Raw genomic sequence first — 21,544 nt, 5'->3', positions numbered from 1 at the left:
TAAATGAACTATCAACCTCCCTGTCCCCCCCCTCCCTTTTTGAGACACGGTCTCTCTCTCTCTGTCGCCTAGGCTGGAGTGCAGTGGTGCTATTATTGACTCACTGCACCCTTGACTTTCTGAGTTCAAGTGATCCTCCCACTTCAGCCTCCTCAGTAGCTAGGACCACAGGCGCACAACACCACGCCCAGCTAATTAAAAAAATTTTTTGTAGAGATGGAGTCTTGCTGTTACCCATGCTGGTCTTGAACTCCTAGCTTTAAGTGATCCTCTCACCTTAGCCCCTCAAAGTGCTTGGATTACAGATGTGAGCGATAGCACCCAGCCAGAACTCCTTATATCCGGAAGTCTTGGGATCTTTGTCAACCATTTCTCATATGGGCAGAGTCTGCACTGTTTCTTTGCCTCTGGGGTGCTTGCTTTGATATATCTTTCTTTTCACATCACTAACATAGCATGTGTCTAGATCATAATATTTTTTTTCCAAGAGAGGAAGAAAGAACATAAAGTTTTTTAAGAGTAGAGAATGTTATATATTTGTGTCTCAATACCTAAATGATGTATAGCAGAAAAGTCTGTAACACTAATTCCTCTTATGGATGTGGAAACTGAGGCCCAGAGGGTGTGGGCATACTCAAAGTTATATGCAGAATTCGAGGCAAAAATTCAATCCCAAATCTGATATTTCTCCCTTAATTCTGTGCGCTCTATCTATTACACTTTGAAGATTCTCAGCACTTGAAAAGCAGGAACTTTATATCTCTCACATGCCTCATACATTGCTACAGGAAATAAAGCAACAAATGACTAGATACTTACTGGAGGCATCTTCGATCAGGCTCTCTTTATCCTCAGATTTTGACAGTCTTCTTTTGGAAACCATTTTGACCAATGTCTTGTGCATTTAAATTACTTCCTAGAGCAAAATCGGGGAACAGAAGTTACCCTCTAGAAGATAAATTCTGAGAAGTTAAAGCTATTGTTCAAAGAAAACTGTTCTATCCAAAATCAGTGGGGCTCATATCTCCATATTAATGTTATCTAAATCTAGGTGCTAAGCAAATTTCAACTCTCACATCTAGCCAATACTACCTTCCTTTCAAGTCTTAGTTGCCTCTTTAGGCAGACTACTTTGCTGTTGCTGAAGGATAAAACCCATCGCTCTCCATCTGAGATTCAAGACCCTCCATTATCTATCCCCCAGTGGACCTGTCCTTTAACTCATTATTTCAATACAATAGGTTAGGGACTGTGCTAGGTGCTGGGGTTACAACTGTGAACTAGACAGACATGATTCCTGTCCTCAGGGAGTTTACAGTATAGTAAGTAACAAATAGCCTTAATGTACTGAACTACAGTTTTGTAAGTGCTATAAAAGTACAGGTTCTATGAGGGCTTACTAGGAAATTTAATCTAGTTGCTAGTAGGGGTGGTAAAAAGAAGCAAGGACAATTTCTTAGGGACAATCTCCTCGAATTTTTTCTTTCTTTTTTTTTTTTTTTTTTTTAGTCGAGACAGGGTTTCACCATGTCGGCTAGGCTGGTCTCAAACTTCTGACCTCAAGTGATCCACCCACCTCGGCCTCCCAAAGTGCTGGGATTACAGATGTGAGTCACCCGGTCTGAAGAAGTGATTTTTTTTTTTTTTTTTTTTTTTTGGAGACGGAGTCTCCTCTGTCGCTCAGGCTGGAGTGCGGTGGTGCAATCTCGGCTCACTGCAAGCTCCACCTCCCGGGTTCACGCCATTCTCCTGCCTCAGCTTCCCAAGTAGCTGGGACTACAGGCGCCCGCCACCACACCCGGCTAATTTTTTGTATTTTTAGTAGAGATGGGGTTTCACCGTGTTACCCAGGATAGTCTTGATCTCATGACCTCGTAATCCGCCCACCTCAGCCTCCCAAAGTGCTGGGATTACAGGCGTGAGCCAAACCGACCGACGAAGTGATTTTTAGGCAGGGACTTGAGGACTGAAACAGGAGTTAGCCGACGAAGTGATTTTTAGGCAGGGACTTGAGGACTGAAACAGGAGTTAGCCAGTAGAAGGTGTAGGAGAAGAGGAGTCTCATACTGAGAAGAGGAGATGTGGAGTTAGAAATGAGCCAGCAGAGGTAGTGGAGTGCCTGAATCACATGACCTTTTAATCTTGTAAATCAGAACCTTCGTGGTCTCAGTGCCTTTGCACAAAGGTGTTCTTTTCATCTGAAGTGCTCTTATTTGCCTGGAAATTTCTACTCAGACCTAAACATTCAATCAAATGTCATCTTCCTTGAAAAGCGCTCCTCCTATCCCTAAGGGAGTTTGCTACTGCAGCTTCCCTGCTCCACAGGGTATATCTAAGGGGACCTTACCTCACACTAGACTGGAGCTCTTTGAGAGCAGGAACCCAGTCTCACCTACTCAATGCCCCTAATGCCCAGCATAGTTACCGGCATAAAGAAAATTTCTGAGAATATTCAGAGTGAGAAAAGCTGGCAGGGCAGGGGAAATGCTACAAGTTAATAAGAACTGTTTCAAGTACTTTACATTTAATAATTCATTAATTTCCCACGAAACTTTTTGAGGTGGGTACCATTATTCTTCTCATCATCCCGGGCGGAACTGGGATTCTAACTTGGGCAGTCTGGCTGCAGCACCTGTGCTCTTCACCACCTATACTTACTCTTGATGACAATAATGACTTATAATAATGGTTAACATTTTCGAGGTACCGGGCGCTGTGCTAAGCTTTTTATTTGTCGCCGCTTCGGTTAGTACAGATAACCATTATCAGCCATCTTGCAGATGGAAAAACTAAGGCAAGTCAGGACGTCCGGCTTCCAGGCACCCGCCTTTAACACGTGCAATACCATCTGGCTTTCAGAAAAGTCCAACAGACGTGAGATGAGGCCGACTGTCTGGACTAGTTCATCGGGAAGGGGGTGAGGGTAAAAGCCTTTCTCGTTTCCTCATTTTAATGACGCAGAAAGGTACCTGTGGGGATTATCCCATCTCAGCGCAGATGAGGAAGCCGAGGTTCGGGGCGCGAGCCCCAGAGGAGAACTCCAACCGCGGCTCGGACTTAGAGATTAGGCCGCAGGGGAGCGGAGACTACGACCACTGCTCCACTAACTCACCGAGAAGCCGTCACCGCCCGTCGTTTTCGACTTTCCCGCTATGCCCGACGACTCTCTGACGCCACCGAGGCGCGCCATGACGTGACGTCAACTTCCGCGCCGGAAGTGGAATGCCAGGCAGCCCCCTGAAGGCAGTAGGCTGGGCTCACAGCTGCAGCCCAGTTTTGGGCTAACCGGGAATAGGGGCTTGAGAAGGCCCGGAGGCGAAGTCAAAGAGAAGCACCTGCGCCCCGGTGACGAGACGCTCGCCCATCACCGGCTGGGAGGCAGCTTTCAGTAAGATGGCAGGGCCAGAACTGTTGTTCGACTCCAACACCTGCCTTTGGATGGTCCTACCCATCGTTATCACTTTCTTCGTAGGCATGATCGGCCACTACGTGTCCATCCTACTACAGAGTGACAAGAAGCTCACCCAGAAACAAGTATATGACAGGTCAGCGCCCTCCCTTCTCCTGCCTACCTCACACCGCCGTGACCTTGGGCAAGAAAGTGCAGGAGTTCTGTCAATTTGTCTAGGTTCATGTCTCGCCCCCCACTGGCAGGGTGACCTTACCCGTTACCTCTGTGTTTCACTTTTGTCTTCTGTGAAATGGGGATGATAATAGTACCTGCCTCATAGACAAGTGGGAATCAAATTAGATGATGTCTGTAAAGCCCTTAGCACAGGATCTAGGACGTATTGAGTGTTACAAAAACAAAAACGGTGCTGTTAATCCTTTAGGTTAGTCGCCAACCCTCGGTGGGTTTACCTATGAGCTATCCCATCCTACCCTTTCGTCGGGAAGAGTGCCAGGTGCGTTAGAACTTTTAGCAGTTGTAACATACAGTCAGGTGAGTGTGATAATCTGCATTCTACCAAATTGCTGTTCCAATAGTCGGCTGAGATGCTAAGTACCAAAGCGCTTTGCAATCTGTAACACTGCCGTTAGAGATGTAAGGAATTGTAATTATCATTTCCCTTCCTAGAGTGGAGGCAAATTCCTCACATACTTCATTGCAGTATTAATTAATTAATTTATTTATTTATTTTATTTTTGAGACGGAGTTTCGCTCTTGTTGCCCAGGCTAGGGTGCGGTGGCGCGATGTCAGCTCACTGCAACCTCCGCCTCCCAGGTTCAAGCGATTCTCCTGCCTCAGCCTGCCAAGTAGCTGGGATTACAGGCGTGAACCCTGCGCCCATCCCCTCATCGCAATATTTATATACAGAGACAGGAATTTGAGATGATTATCGGTGGGTATCTAGACATGTACCCCTTCATATTAAAATAATAGTTTTCTCCCAGCTGCTTGAGATGCTGAGGCAGGAGGGTTGTTGGAGACCAGCCTGGGCAACATAACGAGACCTTATCTCTTAGAAAAACAAGCAATTTTCCGTCAATTCTGATGGCTTTCAGAAACCATCTCAGGTAAGTGCTACTATATCTTTAGCACCTCCTTCTCACTTATTAATTTCTCGTTTTAATAGAGTAAGCCTCAGGCTAAGAACTTTCCCACAGGTAACAGTATCTAGTTAAAATTTAATGTTGTTTTGTTTCTACTGTACTTATTTTAAGTTTCTTTTTTGTGACAGTACTGGATTTCCATTTGCTGGTAATTTAAAGATTCTTTGAAAATCATATAGATGGGGAAAAAGTTGATATATAAAAAGTGTTAAATATGTAATGATGCAAGTGCTAGACAAAAATTCTAACATGGCATGAGAGTGACTGAAGTTTAGGAAGCACTGCTGTAACATTTTCAGTTCTTCCCAATTATGCCAAGAAGAATAATAACCATTTACTCTATATCAATGATACTCTATATCATTACTCTATATCAGTAATGATACTCACATATCATTACTATGCGAAGCACTTATATTCGTTAACTTATTTAAGACTCAAAGCAACTGTATGAGGTACATATTGTCTCATTTTATAGATATTGAGGCTTTAACAAGTTCCATGGTCACACATGGTTACATTCAGGACTTCACACCAAGCCTTCTGGTCTTGGGCTTTTTCCACTATACCACAGCGATCACTTTATCTTTCTGTAGCATTAGTTTTAGAACTGACCAGAGCCAACACCCACCCTGGAGCGAACCTTAAGAAGTCAACTTACTGGCTGGGCCTGGTAGCTCACACTTGTAATCCCAGCACTTTGGGAGGCTGAGTCAGGTGGATCATGAGGTCAAGAGATTGAGACCATCCTGGCCAACATGGTGAAATCCCATCTGTCCAAAAAAAAAAAAAATTAGCTGGACATGGTGGTGCACCCCTGTAGTCCTAGCTACTCGGGAGGCTGAGGCAGGAGAATTGCTTGAACCCGGGAGGTGGAGGTTGCAGTGAGCTGAAATCGCACCACTGCACTCCAGCCGGGCAGCAGAGCGAAACTCCGTCTCAAAAAAAAAAAAAGTCATTTACCACAGAAAGAAGGGCTGTAGAAAAATGCAAAATGGGGAAAGCTCAGACATTTAGCATTTTTTGGCACCTATAAATTTTTCTTATTTTATCCTTACATTAGCACAGAGGTAGATACTCCTAAACCCATTTTTACAATTGAAGAAGAGGAAGCCTGGAAAAGTTAAGTAGCCTTCCCAAAGTAACCAAAGTAGGGAAATATTATGCCTATACTTGAACTCAGATCAGTCTGACTCCCAGGTTAAACCCTCTTCAACCGTGATTCCTGCTGTCATAGATTCTCTGCCACGATTTTCTGCCCATGGTTCACTATTAGAGCAATGATTCTGAATTATATCAGATCCAATGCTCTCTTTTGTAACCCCAAAATGAAATTCACAGTTAGTGTAGTCTATATACAAGAACTTTTTTTTTTTGGAGACTGGAGTGTCACTCTGTTGCCCAGCCTGGAGTCCAGTGGTGTGATCTTGGCTAACTGCAATCTCCACCTCCCTACCTCAAGCAATTCTTCTGCCTCAGCCTCTTCAGTAGCTGGGATTACAGGCATGTGCCACCACGCCTGGCTAATTTTTGTATTTTAGTAGAGATGGGGTGTGAGCCATCGCGCCTGGCCAAGAATATTTTCTTAAGAAGGAATGTAACAGCTGGGCACAGTGGTACACACCTGTAATCCCAGCACTTTGGGAGGCTGAGGCAGTCAGATCTCTTGAAGTCAGGAGTTTGAGACCAGCCTGGCCAACATGGTGAAACCTCATCTCTACTAAAAATACAAAAATTAGCCAGGCATAGTGGCGCACACCTGTAGTCTCAGCTACTCAGGAGGCTGAGGCAGGACAATTGCTTAAACCCAGGAAGCAGAGGTTACAGTGAGCGGAGATCGCTCCACTGCGGTCCAGCCTGGGCAACAGAGCAAGACTCCTCAAAACAAAACAATTTGGTGAGATATTCAAAAGTCATGTGGGACATGGGAAAATTCTTTGTGTTATGTGACTGTCCCCAGGACTAAGGGATACTCATCTCTTGCATCATACAAATGACAGTTACGTGATTTTTCCCCACAGTTCCATCATTTTAACAATCAAAAATTTCCACAGATTACCATAAGGCCCCCTAGAGGGCAGTACCACCCCCATGAAGAACCAACCACTGCTCTAGAGAAAACTCAATGTCTCGGCTCATAATTGCTGTGTCCCATAAGTGAGGTAGTTGGATTATGCCAGCTCTGACATGGGGCGGTTGAGCCTCATCAAGTTATCATTTGACTTAGGTGAAATGCTGTACACACTGAACCAGCCTAAGTCCAATAAAAAGGTGTATTTCAGTTGTAAAACTTTTTTTTTTCTTTTTTGTTTTTAAGAGACAAGTCTTGCTATGTCACCCAGGCTGGAGAGCACTGGCACAGTCAAGGCTTACTACAGCCTCAACATCTCAGGCTCAAGGATCCTCCCACCTCAGCCTCTCAAGTAGCTGGGACTATAAGCATGTGCTACCACGTTCAGCTAATCTTTAAATTTTTTGCAAAGATGGGGTGTCCTCTGTTTCCCAGGCTGGTCTCAAACTCCTGGTCTCAAGTGATCCTTCCATCTCAGCCTTCCAAAATGCTAGGATTATAGGCATGAGCCACTGTGCCCAGTGGGGTAAAACATTTTTCTAAATATACTATAAATGTCCATTAGCAGCCTGGCGTGGTGGCTCACACCTGTAATCCCAGCACTTTGAGAGGCCGAGGTGGGCATATCACGAAGTCAGGAGATCAAGACCATCCTAGCTAACACAGTGAAGCCCCATCTCTACTAAAAATACTGAAAATTAGCTGGGCGTGGTGGCACACACCTGTAACCTCAGCTACTTGGGAGGCTGAGGCAGAAGAATCGCTTGAATCCAGGAGGTGGAGGTTGCTGTGAGCCGGTATCACGCCATTGCACTCCAGCCTGGGCAACAGAGTGAGACTCTCTTTCAAAAAAAAAAAAAATTCTATTAGTGCCAGACGTGGGGTCTCATGCCTGTAATCCCAGCACTTTGGGAGGCCAAGGCGGGTGGATCACCTGAGGTCAAGGGTTTGAGCCCAGCCTGGCCAACATGTCGAAACCCCGTCTCTACTAAAAATACAAAAATTAGCTTGGCGTAGTGGCACGCACCTGTAATCCCAGCAACTTGGGAGGCTGAGGCAGGAGAACCACTTAAACCTGGCAGGCAGTGGTTGCAGTGAGCAGAGATCACGCCACTGCACTTCAGCCTGGGCAACAGAGTGAAAAAAAAAAAGTCCATTAGCCTGAGTGATCACAAAGTGAATGTTTGGTTTCTTAAATGATTAGGCTTTTGCTGCTTCAAAACTTAACTAAAAATTTTCTGACGGTGCAGTGGTTCAGGCATGTAATCCCAGCTCTTTAGGAGGCCGAGACAGGCAGATCACCTGAGGTCAGGAGTTCAAGACCAGCCTGGCCAACATGACAAAACCCCATCTCTACTAAAAATACAAAAATCAGCCAGGTGTGGTGGTGCGTGCCTTTAGTCCCAGCTACTCTGGAGGCTGAGGCCGGAGAATCGCTTGAACCTGGGAGGCAGAGGTTGCAGTGAGCGGAGAGCATGCCATTGCATATGACATAATCATAGCCCATTGCAGCCTCGAACTCTTGGGCACAACCCTCCTGTCTCAGCCTGCCAAGGAGCTGGGACTACAGGTGCATCAATGCCATTACACCTGCCTAGTTTTTATGTTTTTATAGAGACAGTGTCTGGCTATGTTGCTCAGGCTGGTCTCAAACTCCTGGCCTCAAGGTATCCTCCTACTTTGGCCTCCCAAAATGCTGGGATTACAGGCATGTGCTATCATGCCTGGACATGATTTTTTTTTTTTTTTTTGCTAAATAATATTCTACTATATAGATATACCAGATTTTAAAATCTATCAATGGATGAACACTTGGATTGTTTCTTTTTGACTATTATGACTATTTTGACTATTATGAAAAATGCTGCTATGAGTTTTTATGACAGGTTTTTATACGAAAACCACACGTTTTCATATAAATATTTCATATAAATGTTTATATGAAACTGTATGTTTTCGTATAAAAACTTGTATACAAAAACTCATAGCAGCATGTTTTCAATTCTCCTGGGCATATACCTAGGAGTAGAATTGCTAAGTCATACCTTAACTCTATGTTTAAATTTTTTTTTTCTGGAAACAGGGCCTTGCTCTTTAACCCAGGTTGAAATGTAGTGGTATAATCACAGCTCACTGCAGCCTTGGCCTCCTGGGCTCAAGTGATGCTCCCACTTTAGCCTCCCAAGTAGCTGAGATTACAGGCTTGTGCCATGTAGCTAAGCTAATTTTTTTTTTTTTTTTGGTGGAGACAGAGTACTGCTTTGTTGCCCAGGCTGGTCTCAAACTCCTGTGCTCAAGTAATCCTCTCCCCTCAGCCTCCCAAAATGCTGGGATTACAAGCATGAGCCACCACAATGGGCCTATGTTTAACTTTGAGGAGGTGCCAAACTGTTTTCCAAAGTGGCTGCGTCATTTTACATCCCCTCTAGCAGTGTATGAGAACTCCAGTCTCCTGACATCCTCACTGATGCTTTTATTGTCTGTATTTTAGCCAAAAATCCTTTTTATATCTTCTTTCATTTTTTTTTTTTTTCTTTTAAACAGAGACAGGATCTCACTATGTTGCCAAGGTTGTTCTTGAACTCCTGGGTGCTCAGGCAATCCTCCTACCTAGGTCTCCTAAAGTGCTTGGATTACAAGCATGAGCCATGACACTTAGCCTTATATCTACTTTTTAGTGGATGAAGTGATTTTGATTTGCAGTCTTCTATTGATTAATGATGCTGAGCCTTTTTTTTTTTGAAACAGGGTCTTGCTCTCTCACCAAGGCTGAATTGCAGTGGTGCCACCACAGCTCACTACAGCATCAACCTCCTAGGCTCAAGTGATCTTCCCACCTCAGTCTCCCAAGTAGCTGAGACTACAGGCATGCACCACCATTCCCAGCTAATTTTTGTATTTTTTTGTAGAAATGGTGTTTCACCATGTTACCCAGGCTGGTCTTGAACTCCTGGGCTCAAGCAATCCACCTGCCTCCACCTCCCAAAGTGCTAAGATTAGAAGCATGAACCAATGCGCCCAGCCAAGCATCTTTTCATGTGTTTATTGGCCACTGTGTATCTTCTTCGGAGAACTATCTACTCACATTCTTTGCCTATTTTTTAATTGGGTTGTCTTTTTCTTGTTGAGCTGTAAACGTTCTTCGTATATTCTTCATATTAGACCCTTGTCAGCTATATGATTTGCTTTTTGACTGAAAAGATAATTCCTCTTCCATAGATCCCTATATTAGATGATTTCTAAGGTCTAAGATTACTATCTTCTGCAGTTTAACATTTAAATAGAACAACACCCTCCCCCTGCCCTCTCCCCTACCCACCCCACCCCACTCAAATACCCATGTTAAAAATCTTCCTTAAAGATGAATGAAGGGAACAAACATGCCAGTCATAGGAGAAGGTGGCACTACCTTCCTTTTAGTTTTTTTGAAAAATCCATCCTCTGGGTTGTTGAAGTAATATTTTCATGTCAAGAAAGACTAGTAGAGGAAAAAAAGTGTTTTAAGTATAAGAGCTATGACACAGCAAATTGTCAAATTACTCCCCAGGGGCTTAGTCAGAAGGCCTTTAGGATATGCTTTTCCGCTCAGAGCTGTCAGCCTACTTGGCAGGCAATCTGACGCTTTAGCTGAGTCACATTTAAAAACAATTTCCTAAGAAGGGTGAGGTCACCATGACAGCAAACACCACCAGGCCACAGCTTAATTACTAAGTTGCCAACCTTCAGCTTTCCCCAAAGTCCCCTTATAAAACATTCAGATATCTACTGCCCAACAGTGAATCGTGGAGCTTTTTAATAAAAGATAAATGAGTACCTGTTTGGGAATGTATTTTCCGTTTTCCCTGAGGACTCTGCTTCGAATTAGGACTTGACTGAAAAATACAACCAACACAATGAGATTTTTAAAAGTGAAACACTAGAAGAAAATCGGAGAGTCAAGTAGAAGAACTATTTAAACACAAGAGAGGGCCTATTTGGTAACAGCTCTGTGTGGAAACTTTCCAAAATACAAGTATCTTTGAAACCACCGTAAACATATTTAACCTAACAATTAGGTTTTCAGAAAAGTATTTTTCAGAAGTGACTATGTTTCTGAACAAATAAATATTTCAGAGGAAGGTACATTTGGGACATTACATCCAGCTTTTGCTTATTTGATAATAAGCTAGGAAGACGCCTTCCATGAGTGAAAAGAATAGTTGGACACTGCTCAGGAGATCTGGGGTCAGGACAAAGGGAGAAGAGTGAGGATAAAAGAAGGAATTTCTTATTACCTACAGGGAAATGAGAACAGGCCTTGAGAGGGTTGCTATCTGATGGACAAATAGAAATCCTACCCAGGAGTCAGACTGTTAGAAAGCTCTCAGCAAACATTTATTGAATAAATGAAATTACTAGGGGAACTTAACTGTTAGAGCCATAGTTCATCATTAAATATTGTGCTAGGCCGGGTGTGGTGGTTCACATCTCTAATCCCAGCATTTTTGAAGGCGAAGGCAGGTGGATCACTTAAGCCCAGGAGTGTGAGACCAGCCTGGGCAACATAGCAAGACCCCAACCCCCCAAAAAAAAGAAAAGAAAAAAAATTAGCTGGGCTGGTAGCACATGCCTTTGGTCCCAGCTACTCAGGAGGCTGAGGTAGAAGGCTCACCTGAGCACGCGAGGCAGAGGTTGCAATGAGCTGAGATGGTGCCACTGCTCTCCAACCTGGGCGACAGTGGAGACCCTGTCTCAATTTAAAAAAAAAAAAAAGTGTTATGCAACAAATGGGTGTTGCTAAGATGCAAATGACAAAACAGAGATTGAAATACTAATTTTTTTTTAGGTACTCAAAAGTTCATTAAAGGGGGAAAGGAAGAAAAGGTCCTTAAATTAATGGAAATCTTGAAACATGAAAAAAAATTATGGACAGAAATGAACATATAAAAACTGTGCTTGGCTTTTTCTCTCTACCCAATACAAACCACTTGTTCTAAGCAGTCAGTACCGCTGGGGTCTCCCTTGTCACACTAATCATATTCTAGCTTCTCCACATGCTGGGAATGTTCCAGTGCCCTTTCCTTTCCAAGTTCTACTCCATCATGCCTTAACACCTTCTTCAAGCCTCAGCATCTCCACGAAGCTTTTCCCAATGCTTGGAGCCCTCATGGAATTCTCTCCACTTTCCTCCTGAGCTCATTATGCTGTACAGTTCTCTACTTCATCTACAGGGCTACAGAGGCAACATGTAATACATTCTGCTCCCTGGCTGCTAAAGATACTCAAAGTGTGGTCAGTGTTCCAATGCTGGTCTGTGATAAGCACAGACATTGAGAGTAAGGATTTAGAGACTTTTATAATAATTTGACATTGTCACAACATCCAAATACATGATCAAAATATTTTATAAAAGTATTAGCCTACAAGAGATTAGAAATTTAGAAAACAAAAAACCCCAAAACCGGCCCTTCACCATTGACAGTCTAAGAAGCACTGGGTCTAGAGTAATGGGTAAAAACTTAAGCTCTGGAGTTGAACACATGGGTTCAATCCCATCTCTGCCACTTATTAGCCATGTGATCTTGGGCAAGTCACTTAAATTCCCTAAGTCTCTATTCTATACAAGGGTAGATTTATTCTTTCATTGAACAAATATTTCTTGAACTTCTTTTGTTTTTTGTTTTTTGTTTTTTTTTTTGAGACGGAGTCTCGCTCTGTCACCCAGGCTGGAGTGCAGTGGCCGGATCTCAGCTCACTGCAAGCTCCGCCTCCCGGGTTTAGCCATTCTCCTGCCTCAGCCTCCCAAGTAGCTGGGACTACAGGCGCCCGCCACTTTGCCCGGCTAGTTTTTTGTATTTTTTAGTAGAGACGGGGTTTCACCGTGTTAGCCAGGATGGTCTCGATCTCCTGACCTCGTGATCCTCCCATCTCAGCCTCCCAAAGTGCTGGGATTACAGGCTTGAGCCACCGTGCCTGGCCTTTTTTACACACAGTCTATCCCCAAACCTAGTCTGATATATTTTAGTCATGTATTTTTCAGCTTTGGTTTAATACCTGTCAGAATTTTATTTTATTTATTTATTTATTTTTTTGAAACATTGTCTCGCTCTGTCACCCAGGCTGGAGCTGGGGAATAAGGTCAGTGATGCTTTTGCCATCCCTATGGAGCCACAGAGCCAGTCTGGGAAGCCCCCCATCAAAGCTCGTTGGCTGCCAGGGAAAGACCAAGTGGGCTGGGGTCTATGAGGTGGAACTGGAGCCCAGGCCGTCTGCTGTGGAATCACTACCCAGAGACTTTATCATGGTACCTCTTGGCTCCTGGTTTCAGGATTCATAGTCTAGAAAAATATTGTCCAATAAAATATAATGTAACTCACATTTAATTGTGGTATGGTTTCCTTCCTCTAAAAGTTACCCTCTAAAAGTGTACAATTCAGGGTTTTTTAGTATATTCACAAAGTTGTGCAACCGTCACCACTATCTAATACTGCAGTGACTAATAGGCTGGAATGCAGTAATCATAAGCATAAGTAGAGAGTCTTCAAGGGGTGCTAACCATCTGCTTGTCTCGATGCAGGGGATAAGGCACCCACAGTCCCTCTCCCATAAGCCTGCCAGAAGATTGATGTGGCCCGTATAACCTTTGACCTGTACAAGCTGAACCCACAGGACTTCATTGGCTGCCTGAACGTGAAGGTGATTTTTTATGATACGTACTCCCTTTCCTAAGATCTCCACTGCTGTGGGGCCAAACGCATCGTGAAGTAAGCGAATTGGGATTTCCTGGGGACAGGGTGGGTACAGGCAATGGGAGAGCCCCTGTCTGTTCACATGGACTCAGCCTTCTCAGCGCCTGGGTCTGGCATTGGTGCTGACAAAGCATAGCCTGTATCAGACAACATGGAGCCTGATGGGCTCTCGAAGTGCTGCTGTGGACGACACTGGCATGTGCCCAAGGGTGCACGTGCTCCTCCTGGTGAAACCTGGATGCATTTTGTTTTTATGACTACTTTCCACTCTAGCAACTATATTTTCTCATTGAAATAAGAAGTTTTCCAGGGCCGGGCACGGTGGCTCACGCCTGTAATCCTAGCACTTTGGGAGGCCGAGATGGGCAGATCACGAGGTCAGGAGATCGAGACCATCCTGGCTAACACGGTGAAACCCCGTCTCTACTAAAATACAAAAAATTAGCCAGGCGTGGTGGTGGGCACCTGTAGTCCCAGCTACTTGGGAGGCTAAGGCAGGAGAATGGTGTGAACCAAGCAGGCAGAGCTTGCAGTGAACCAAGATCGCGCCACTGCACTCCAGCCTGGGCGACAGAGTGAGACTCCACCTCAAAAAAGAAAGAAAAGAAATTGGAAGTTTTCCTAAGTAGTCTTCTAGTCAGTTTTTTTTTTGTTTTTTTTTTGTTTTTTTTTTTTGGAGACGGAGTCTCGCTCTGTCGCCCAGGCTGGAGTGCAGTGGCGTGATCTCGGCTCACTGCAAGCTCCGCCTCCCGGGTTCACGCCATTCTCCTGCCTCAGCCTCCCGAGTAGCTGGGACTACAGGCGCCCACAACCGCGCCCGGCTAATTTTTTGTATTTTTAGTACAGACGGGGTTTCACCGTGGTCTCGATCTCCTGACCTTGTGATCCGCCCGCCTCGGCCTCCCAAAGTGCTGGGATTACAGGCGTGAGCCACCGCGCCCAGCCTAGTCAGTTTTTTAAAAACAAACATGTGTTGGCCAGGCACGGTGGCTCACGCCTGTAATCCCAGCACTTTGGGAGGCCAAGGTGGATGGACCAGTTAACGTCAGGAGTTTGAGACCAGCCTGGCCAACATGGCAAAACCAATCTCTACAAAAATACAAAAATTAGCTGGACATGGCAGTGCATGCCTGTAATCCCAACTACTCAGGAGACTGAAGCAGGAGAATCGTTTGAACCCAGGAGGCGGAGGTTGCAATGAGCCGAGATTGTGCCACTGCACTCCAGCCTGGGCAAAGGAACAAGAGTGTCTCAAAAAAAAAAAAAAAGCAGAGGGCCAGGCACAGTGGCTCATGCCTGTAATCCCAGCACTTTGGGAGGCCGAGGCGGGCGGATCACAAGGTCAGGAGATCAAGACCATCCTGGCTAACACGGTGAAACCCCGTCTCTACTAAAAATATAAAAAATTAGCCAGGCATACTGGCAGGTGCCTATAGTCCCAGCTACTCCTGGCGTGAACTCAGGAGGCGGAGATTGCAGTGAGCCGAGATCGCGCCACTGCACTCCAGCCTGGGCAACAGAGCGAGACTCCGTCTCAAAAAAAAAATAAGTATGTGTCAAAGAGTTAATTGAATTCATTAATTAATGAGAGAACTAGCAAGAAGTTACAATCAGTTCAAAGGAGAATTCAAAATCCCACACATATATAGGTCCAGTAAGAATGATGAGATAGGCTGGGTGCAGTGGCTCTCACCAGGAATCCCAGCACTTTGGGAGGTCAAGGCAGGAGGATCTCTTGCACCCAGGAGTTTGAGACCAGCCTCGGCAACATAGAGAGAGAGACACATGCATGTGCACGTGCACACACACACACACACACGCACAACAGGAGGATCTCTTGAGCCCAGGAGTTTGAGACCAGCATGGACAACATAGTGAGAGAGACACATGCAAACACACACACACCCCTGGGCAACATAGAGAGACACACACACACATACATACACACACCCCTAGGCAACATAGTGAGAGACACACACACACAGTTTGAGACCAGCCTGGCCAACATAGTGAGACGCTGGGAGCAGCAGTAGTAATGTGCCCATAATCCCAGCTAGTTGGGAGGATTGCTTGAGCCCAGGAGTTTGAGGCTGCAGTGAGATATGACCATACCACTGTGTACTCCAGCCTGGGCAACAGCATGAGACCTTGTCTCTAAAAAGAAGAAAAAAAGAGATAAATGTATACATACAAAATTGGATTTTTTCTCCCGTGGGGATGGGAGGGATGAAATAATCTTCCCTCCATAGGACAGAATTAATTTGCACGTCTTATGGACCAGAGTCATTTGTACTATATAACGAACTTTTCTTAAAACTTATTTTGGAAACCTAACCAAGTGTGTCAGGAAACATGAGAATATGTGAGGTTAGAAGCTGCATGCCATCATGGTGATGTTTCCGAAATTCAGCCGCTCCAGTGGCGCCCTGGGGCATCCTTACCCATTAGGTGGATGTAGCCACCGAGGCTGAAGTGATCGAATCAGTCCAAAGCCACAAAACTTGCAAGCAGCAGAGCGTGGCTTCTAGTCCGTCTTTCCGATAGTCTATTCTTCCTCAGTTCTTTCATGCAGTGTTTCCTGAGTGCCCACTGTGTGCCTGGCCCTATGCTGTAACTACAGATTCAGAGATGAACAAAATACCAGAACAAGTTCCATGAGGGCAGGAATTTCTGTGGCCTCCAGCACCTTGGTGAATGCTGACACATAGTAGTTATTTAAATGATTGTAGAATAAATGAAGACACAGGCGATCTCTGTTCACATGGGGCTTCTGAGAAATCCTGCCCAGGGTCCCAAGAGTTCTACCAGATCACATGTAGCTAGAACATATCAGACCTTCTTGCTTTCTTAGTTGATCTCCTGCAGACCCAATCTGCAGATGAAGAAACTGAGGCTGTGTGGGTCTGCTTGCCAGACACAACAGTGGGTGGCAGACTTGAGCCTGGTTCTATGGCTGAGAGTTCCATTTTCCTCCTCAGCTGCTTCTTCCAGGATACTACCATCTCATGCTACCTCTTGACCTCAGACTACCACCAATAGTCTGCATATTTCAAAATTATGAACAAGAAGTTTCAGACCGGCTGGGGGCAGTGGCTCACACCTGTAATCCCAGCACTTTGGGAGGCCGAGGTGAACGAATCACCTGAGGTCAGGAGTTCGAGACCAGCCTGGGCAACATGGTGAAACCCCATCTCTACTAAAAATACAAAAATTAGCCAGGCATGGTGACACACGCCTGTAATCCCAGCTACTCGGGAGGCTGAGGCAGGAGAATCACTTGAACCTGGAAGGTGAAGGTTGCAGTGAGCCGAGATCGCACCATTGCACTCCAGCCTGGGTGACAGAATAAGACTCTGTCTCAAAAAAAAAAAAGAATAAATTTCAGACCTTAAACTCAGTCCACTTAGGGGAGGTAGGACACTTAGACCTAAACACAGTAGATATGTTGGTATCAAAAAACAATAGCAAGTTGGAATCAGTTTAGTGACTTAGTGGCATCACTAGGTTTTTTTTAATTGTGATAAATATATATAGCATAAAATCTATCGTTTGGACCATTTTAAGTGTACAGTTCAGTGGCATTAAGTACGTTCACAATGTTGCGCAGCCATCACCACCATCCATTTCCAGACGTCTTGCATCATCCCAACCAGAAACTCTGTCCCCCTGAAGCTCTAAGTCTCCATTGCTCCTCCCTCCAGACACTGGTAGCCTCCATTCCACTGTCTTATCAGTTTGCCAATTCTAGTACCACATGGAACTGGAATCAGTCAATACTCATCCTTCATTTCTGGCTTCCTTCACTTCAGATTTTCAAGAGTCATTCATATTGTGGCATGGATCAGAATTTCATTCCTTTTTTTTTTTTTTTTTTTTTTTTTTGAGATGGAGTCTCACTCTGTCGTCCAGGCTGGAGTGTGGTAGCACGATTTTGGCTCACTGCAACTTCCACCTCCCAGGTTCAAGCAGTTCTCTGCCTCAGCATCCTGAGTAGCTGAGATTACGGGCCCCCGCCACCATGCCCAGCTAATTTTTTTGTATTTTTTGAGTAGAGACGTGGTTTCACCATCTTGGGCAGGTTGGTCTTGAACTCGTGACCTCGTGATCCGCCTACCTCGGCCTCCCAAAGTGCTGGTATTACAGGCGAATTTCATTCGTTTCTAAGGTTGGTCAGCTAGGTTGTCAGCCTCAGTTCCTTAATTTGAGAAGTGGGTATACTTCTAAGATGTAGCCTTGAAAATGTAAAGTATTTTCCTGTGTATATGTGAATAGTTCTAAGTGTCTTTCTGCCCCCCACAACCCAGTCAGACAATAAGTTCACTTATTGAATGAACATTAATAAAAGACTAAAGTTTGAACAACAGCCAGGGAATACTTCTTTGCCTTTTGTTTTCCACTCCCCTATCCCACTTAGGACTAGACACCTCGAGTGACCCTCACATATCTCTTTCAAACAGGTTTGATAAGTATTTGATTAAAATTGTTCAGCATTCTTTTTATTTTTTTAGAGACAGCGTCTCACTCTGTCATCCAAGCTACAGTGCAGCGGTGCAATCATGGCTCATTGCTGCCTCAACCTCGTAGGCTCAAGTGGTCCTCTTGAGTAGCACAAGTGTGTGCTACCATGCTTGGCTGGTTCTTTAATGTTTTTGTAGAGACAAGGTCTCACTAGACCAGGCTGGTCTCAAACTCCTGGCCTCAAACCATCCTCCTCGGCCTCCCAAAGTGCTGGAATTAAAGGCGTGAGCCAGTGCACCCAGCCAAAGTTGCCTAGCATTCAACCAGCTGCTCTTGAGCCTGCCCCCGCTTCCCCATTTCCCCTACTTTCTAAACATCCAACCCCATGTTAATTGCTTTATGCTATTTCAGCCTCATGACTCTGGGTGGCAGGTGCAATCCCATTTTACCCATAAGGGAGCTGAAGCTCAGAACTAGAGCAGTTTGCTAAAGTTCACCCAGCTAATAAGACTGGATTAGGGCTGGGCGCGGTGGCTCACACCTGTAATCCCAGCACTTTGGGAGGCTGAGACAGGTGGATCACAAGGTCAGGATATCAAGACCATCCTGGCTAACACGGTGAAATCCTGTCTACTAAAAACACAAAAAATTAGCCGGGTGTGGTGGCAGGCGCCTGTAGTCCCAGCTACTTGGGAGGCTGAGGCAGGAGAATGGTGTGAACCCAAGAGGTGGAGCTTGCAGTGAGCCGAGATAGTGCCACTGCACTCCAGCCTGGGTGACAGAACGAGACTCCTTCTCAAAAAAAAAAAAAAAAAAAAGACTGGATTAGGACTTTGGCCTACCTGATTCAGGTTCAGTTCTCAGTACATGCTCACGCCAGGCATGGATGTCTTCATGTCCAGCACTCTGAACATGAGCTAGACTGCAGGTAACTTGGAAAAGCCTCAGAGTCTAGAACAGAGTGTCTCAAGGGGCAGAGCCACATTATGGAGATTAATCTGGCTGGTCCAAAGTAGTAGTAGAAAAATAGAAAGCCTTATGAAATGAGCTGGAGTTTCGCATGAGAAAGTAGGGAGGTTCTGGGCATCTCAGTTAAGGTGGAATTGCAGGTCTTCGCCCTAATCCTGACCTCATCTGCAGCATCTGTTCCTGTTTGCACATCGCTCTAGAATTGATGAAGTGCTTTTAGTGCTACCACCTCAGTGGTATTCAAATGTTATTAATGAAGAAAACAAACATAATGAAACCAATCCCTTCCAGGCCAGCATGGGAATAAGGGGGTGCAGGGAGGGGGTACACTCGTGTTTTATTCTTAATTTATTTATTCATTTTTGAGATGGAGTCTCGCTCTGTTGCCCAGGCTGGAGTGCAGTTGTGCAATCTCAGCTCACTACAACCTCTGTCTCCCAGGTTCAAGCGATTCTCATGCCTCAGCCTCCCAAGTAGCTGAGATTACAGATGTGTACCACCACGCCTGGCTAATTTTTTGTATTTTTTAGTAGAGATGGGGTTTCACCATATTGGCCAGGCTGGTCTCAAACTCCTGACCTCAAGTGACCCACCCACTTCAGCCTCCTAAAGTGCTAGGATTACAGAAATGAGCCACTGAGCCCATCTTTTTTTGTTTTGTTTTTTGTTTTTTGTGTTTTTGAGACAGAGTCTTGCTCTGTCACCCAGGCTGTAGTGCAGTGGCACCATCTCGGCTCACTGCAACCTCCGCCTCCTGGGTTCAAGCGATTCTCCTGCCTCAGGCTCTCAAGTAGCTGGAATTACAGGCGCCCACCACCATGCCTGGCTAATTTTTGTATTTTTAGTAGGGACGGGGTTTTACCATGTTAGCCATGCTGGTCTCAAACTCCTGACCTCAGGTGACCCACCCACCATGGCCTCCCAAAGCGCTAGGATTATAGGCATGAGCCACTATGCCCAGCCTACTTTGTGGTTTTGACTTGCATGCCCTCTCATTCCACCCAGGGAAGCTCTCCGCTGGGCCCTCTTCAGCATGCAGGCCACGGGCCACGTGATGCTTGGCACCTCCTGTTACCTGCAGCAGCTCCTCGATGCTACAGAGGAAGGGCTGCCCCCCAAGGGCAAGACCTCATCCTTCATCCTGACCTGTCTGAAGATACTTCAGTGAAAGCCTAAGCCCTTGGAAGATTTCCCCAGTGAAGGACTAGACTAGGGGCCCCACGCTCAACTGGTAGTGCCCACAAGCCTGGCAGCTGTAGAGCCGCTAACCTCCCCACACCTCCCTCACCACACAGGACCTGAGTGAGGAGGAGGGGCTGGAAACCTGGGGTGAGTTGGCCAAAGGAGAATCTCAGGCTCCTAGTCTGACCCAGCTCCTTCCTGCCCAAGGCAGCTTAGCCCACCCAGACTGGTCCTGAAGTCTGCCCCTCCATTGGCATGAAGTCTGCCCCTCAGCAATCCGGCCTCACAGGCTGCACTTTCATGGTGCTCTCTACCTTCTGGCCCCCATCCTGGAACATTCCTGAGTGAATTCTCAAGCACATCAGCATGTGATATTAGGGAGTTTGCAATAAAGTGTTGATGCTGATATATCTTCTTTGCCTGTGTTCTTTAGGGGTGGGGTTCTATCTGGAAGGTTGGGAAGGGCTAAAGGAAGACACAAATCTATTGTCAAACTATTCTCCATAACGTAGGATTACAAATAATAGCAGTTTTTCTACCGAAGGGGGAAAAAGCTGGGTGCAGTGACAGGTGCCTGCAGTCCCAGCTACTCAGCAGACTGGGGTGGGAGCATCCCTTGAGACCAGGAGTTCAAGGCCAGCCTGCGGCCCAATAGCAAGATCCCAGTCTCTTTTAAAAAACAAAATTGCAGTTGATTTTGAAACTAAAGTTGGCTGAATTTGAGACTTGAGCTGACCATGTAATTGATACCATAAGTAACAATTTCCTAATTAAATTCACCAATCAGAAGAGCTTCAATTGAGCAGGTGGGATTAAGTCACTCTTCTAATTTCTCAGTGTCCCATTTTATAATAACCATTTAAGTGGTTAGGTGAAAAAGTACTACTCAAGCTGTAAGGCATTTCTCCATCAATGCCCATCCTAACTTGCCAGACAGCTTATCTTTGATGTTCAGGACTTTGAACCTCGGGGTTTCAAAGTGGGCTCATAGGTAGCCCCAAAGAGCAGGAGCTTCTCATCAGTGTGAGCTGGCATTTTCCAATATTGGACGACTCAAGACAAGCATGAAAGGCTGAACTTAGGTCGGGCATGGTGGCTCATGCTTGTAATCCCAGCACTTTGGGAGGCCAAGGCAGGTGGATTACCTGAGGTTAGTAGTTGGAGACCAGTCTGACCAACATGGCCAAACCCTGTCTCTACTAAAATACAAAAAATTAGCCAGGCATGTTGGTGGGCACCTGTAATCCCAGCTAATTGGGAGGCTGAGGCAGGAGAATTGCTTGAACCTGGGAGGTACAGGTTGTAGTGAGCTGAGATCCTGCCACTGCACTCTACCCTGGACAACAGAGCGAGACTCTGTCTCAAAAAAAATAAATAAATAAAACAAAACCTATCGTTTCACGACACTATAAAGCCTATTTGGATTTAGTAAATACTAAGGTAAACCACTGTCTTACCAAAGCTGGTCTGGGAGCTATTTCTGGCAGCGACCTGAACCCTGCAGCCTGTGGCGAAGCTGCTGAAGCTCGCTGAAGAGGGGCTGCTATTCCGGGCTCTCCTGCTCTTTTGCAGTTATGGCTG

At 45.4% G+C, this 21,544-nt stretch overlaps 1 protein-coding gene and 1 pseudogene across 13 annotated transcripts in view; one reads left to right on the top strand and one right to left on the bottom strand.

Moving 5' to 3' along the window:
* FANCD2 (FA complementation group D2) overlaps positions 1-21,544 on the bottom strand; it is a 144,030-nt gene that overhangs the window by 74,364 nt on the left and 48,122 nt on the right. For 4 of the 12 annotated variants that reach the window (XR_007723181.1, XM_050778639.1, XM_050778643.1 and 1 more), the window contains exons 1-2: positions 3,113-3,541; positions 820-916 (exon numbers count right to left, since the gene is read on the bottom strand). The exons of 6 other annotated variants lie outside the window; for them this stretch is intronic. Coding sequence is in view for 5 of the 6 variants with exons in the window: in XM_050778639.1 (XP_050634596.1) it covers positions 820-904 (85 nt within the window). In the remaining variant the exon portion in view is untranslated. Of the gene's footprint in view, positions 1-819; positions 917-2,969; positions 3,542-21,544 lie in introns of those variants that run through there. 2 more of the 12 variants (XM_050778640.1, XM_050778642.1) reach the window with 1 other exon arrangement.
* LOC126947730 (cell death activator CIDE-3-like) lies at positions 3,473-20,370 on the top strand (annotated as a pseudogene). The gene is made up of 4 exons (XR_007723183.1): positions 3,473-3,545; positions 3,834-3,905; positions 13,183-13,369; positions 19,787-20,370. The product of XR_007723183.1 is annotated as a cell death activator CIDE-3-like (transcript).

The sequence above is a fragment of the Macaca thibetana genome, chromosome 2 (genome assembly GCF_024542745.1).
Source record: "Macaca thibetana thibetana isolate TM-01 chromosome 2, ASM2454274v1, whole genome shotgun sequence".
Classification (NCBI taxonomy): Eukaryota; Metazoa; Chordata; class Mammalia; order Primates; family Cercopithecidae; genus Macaca; species Macaca thibetana.
This window is presented reverse-complemented; position numbering and strand designations above follow the sequence as displayed.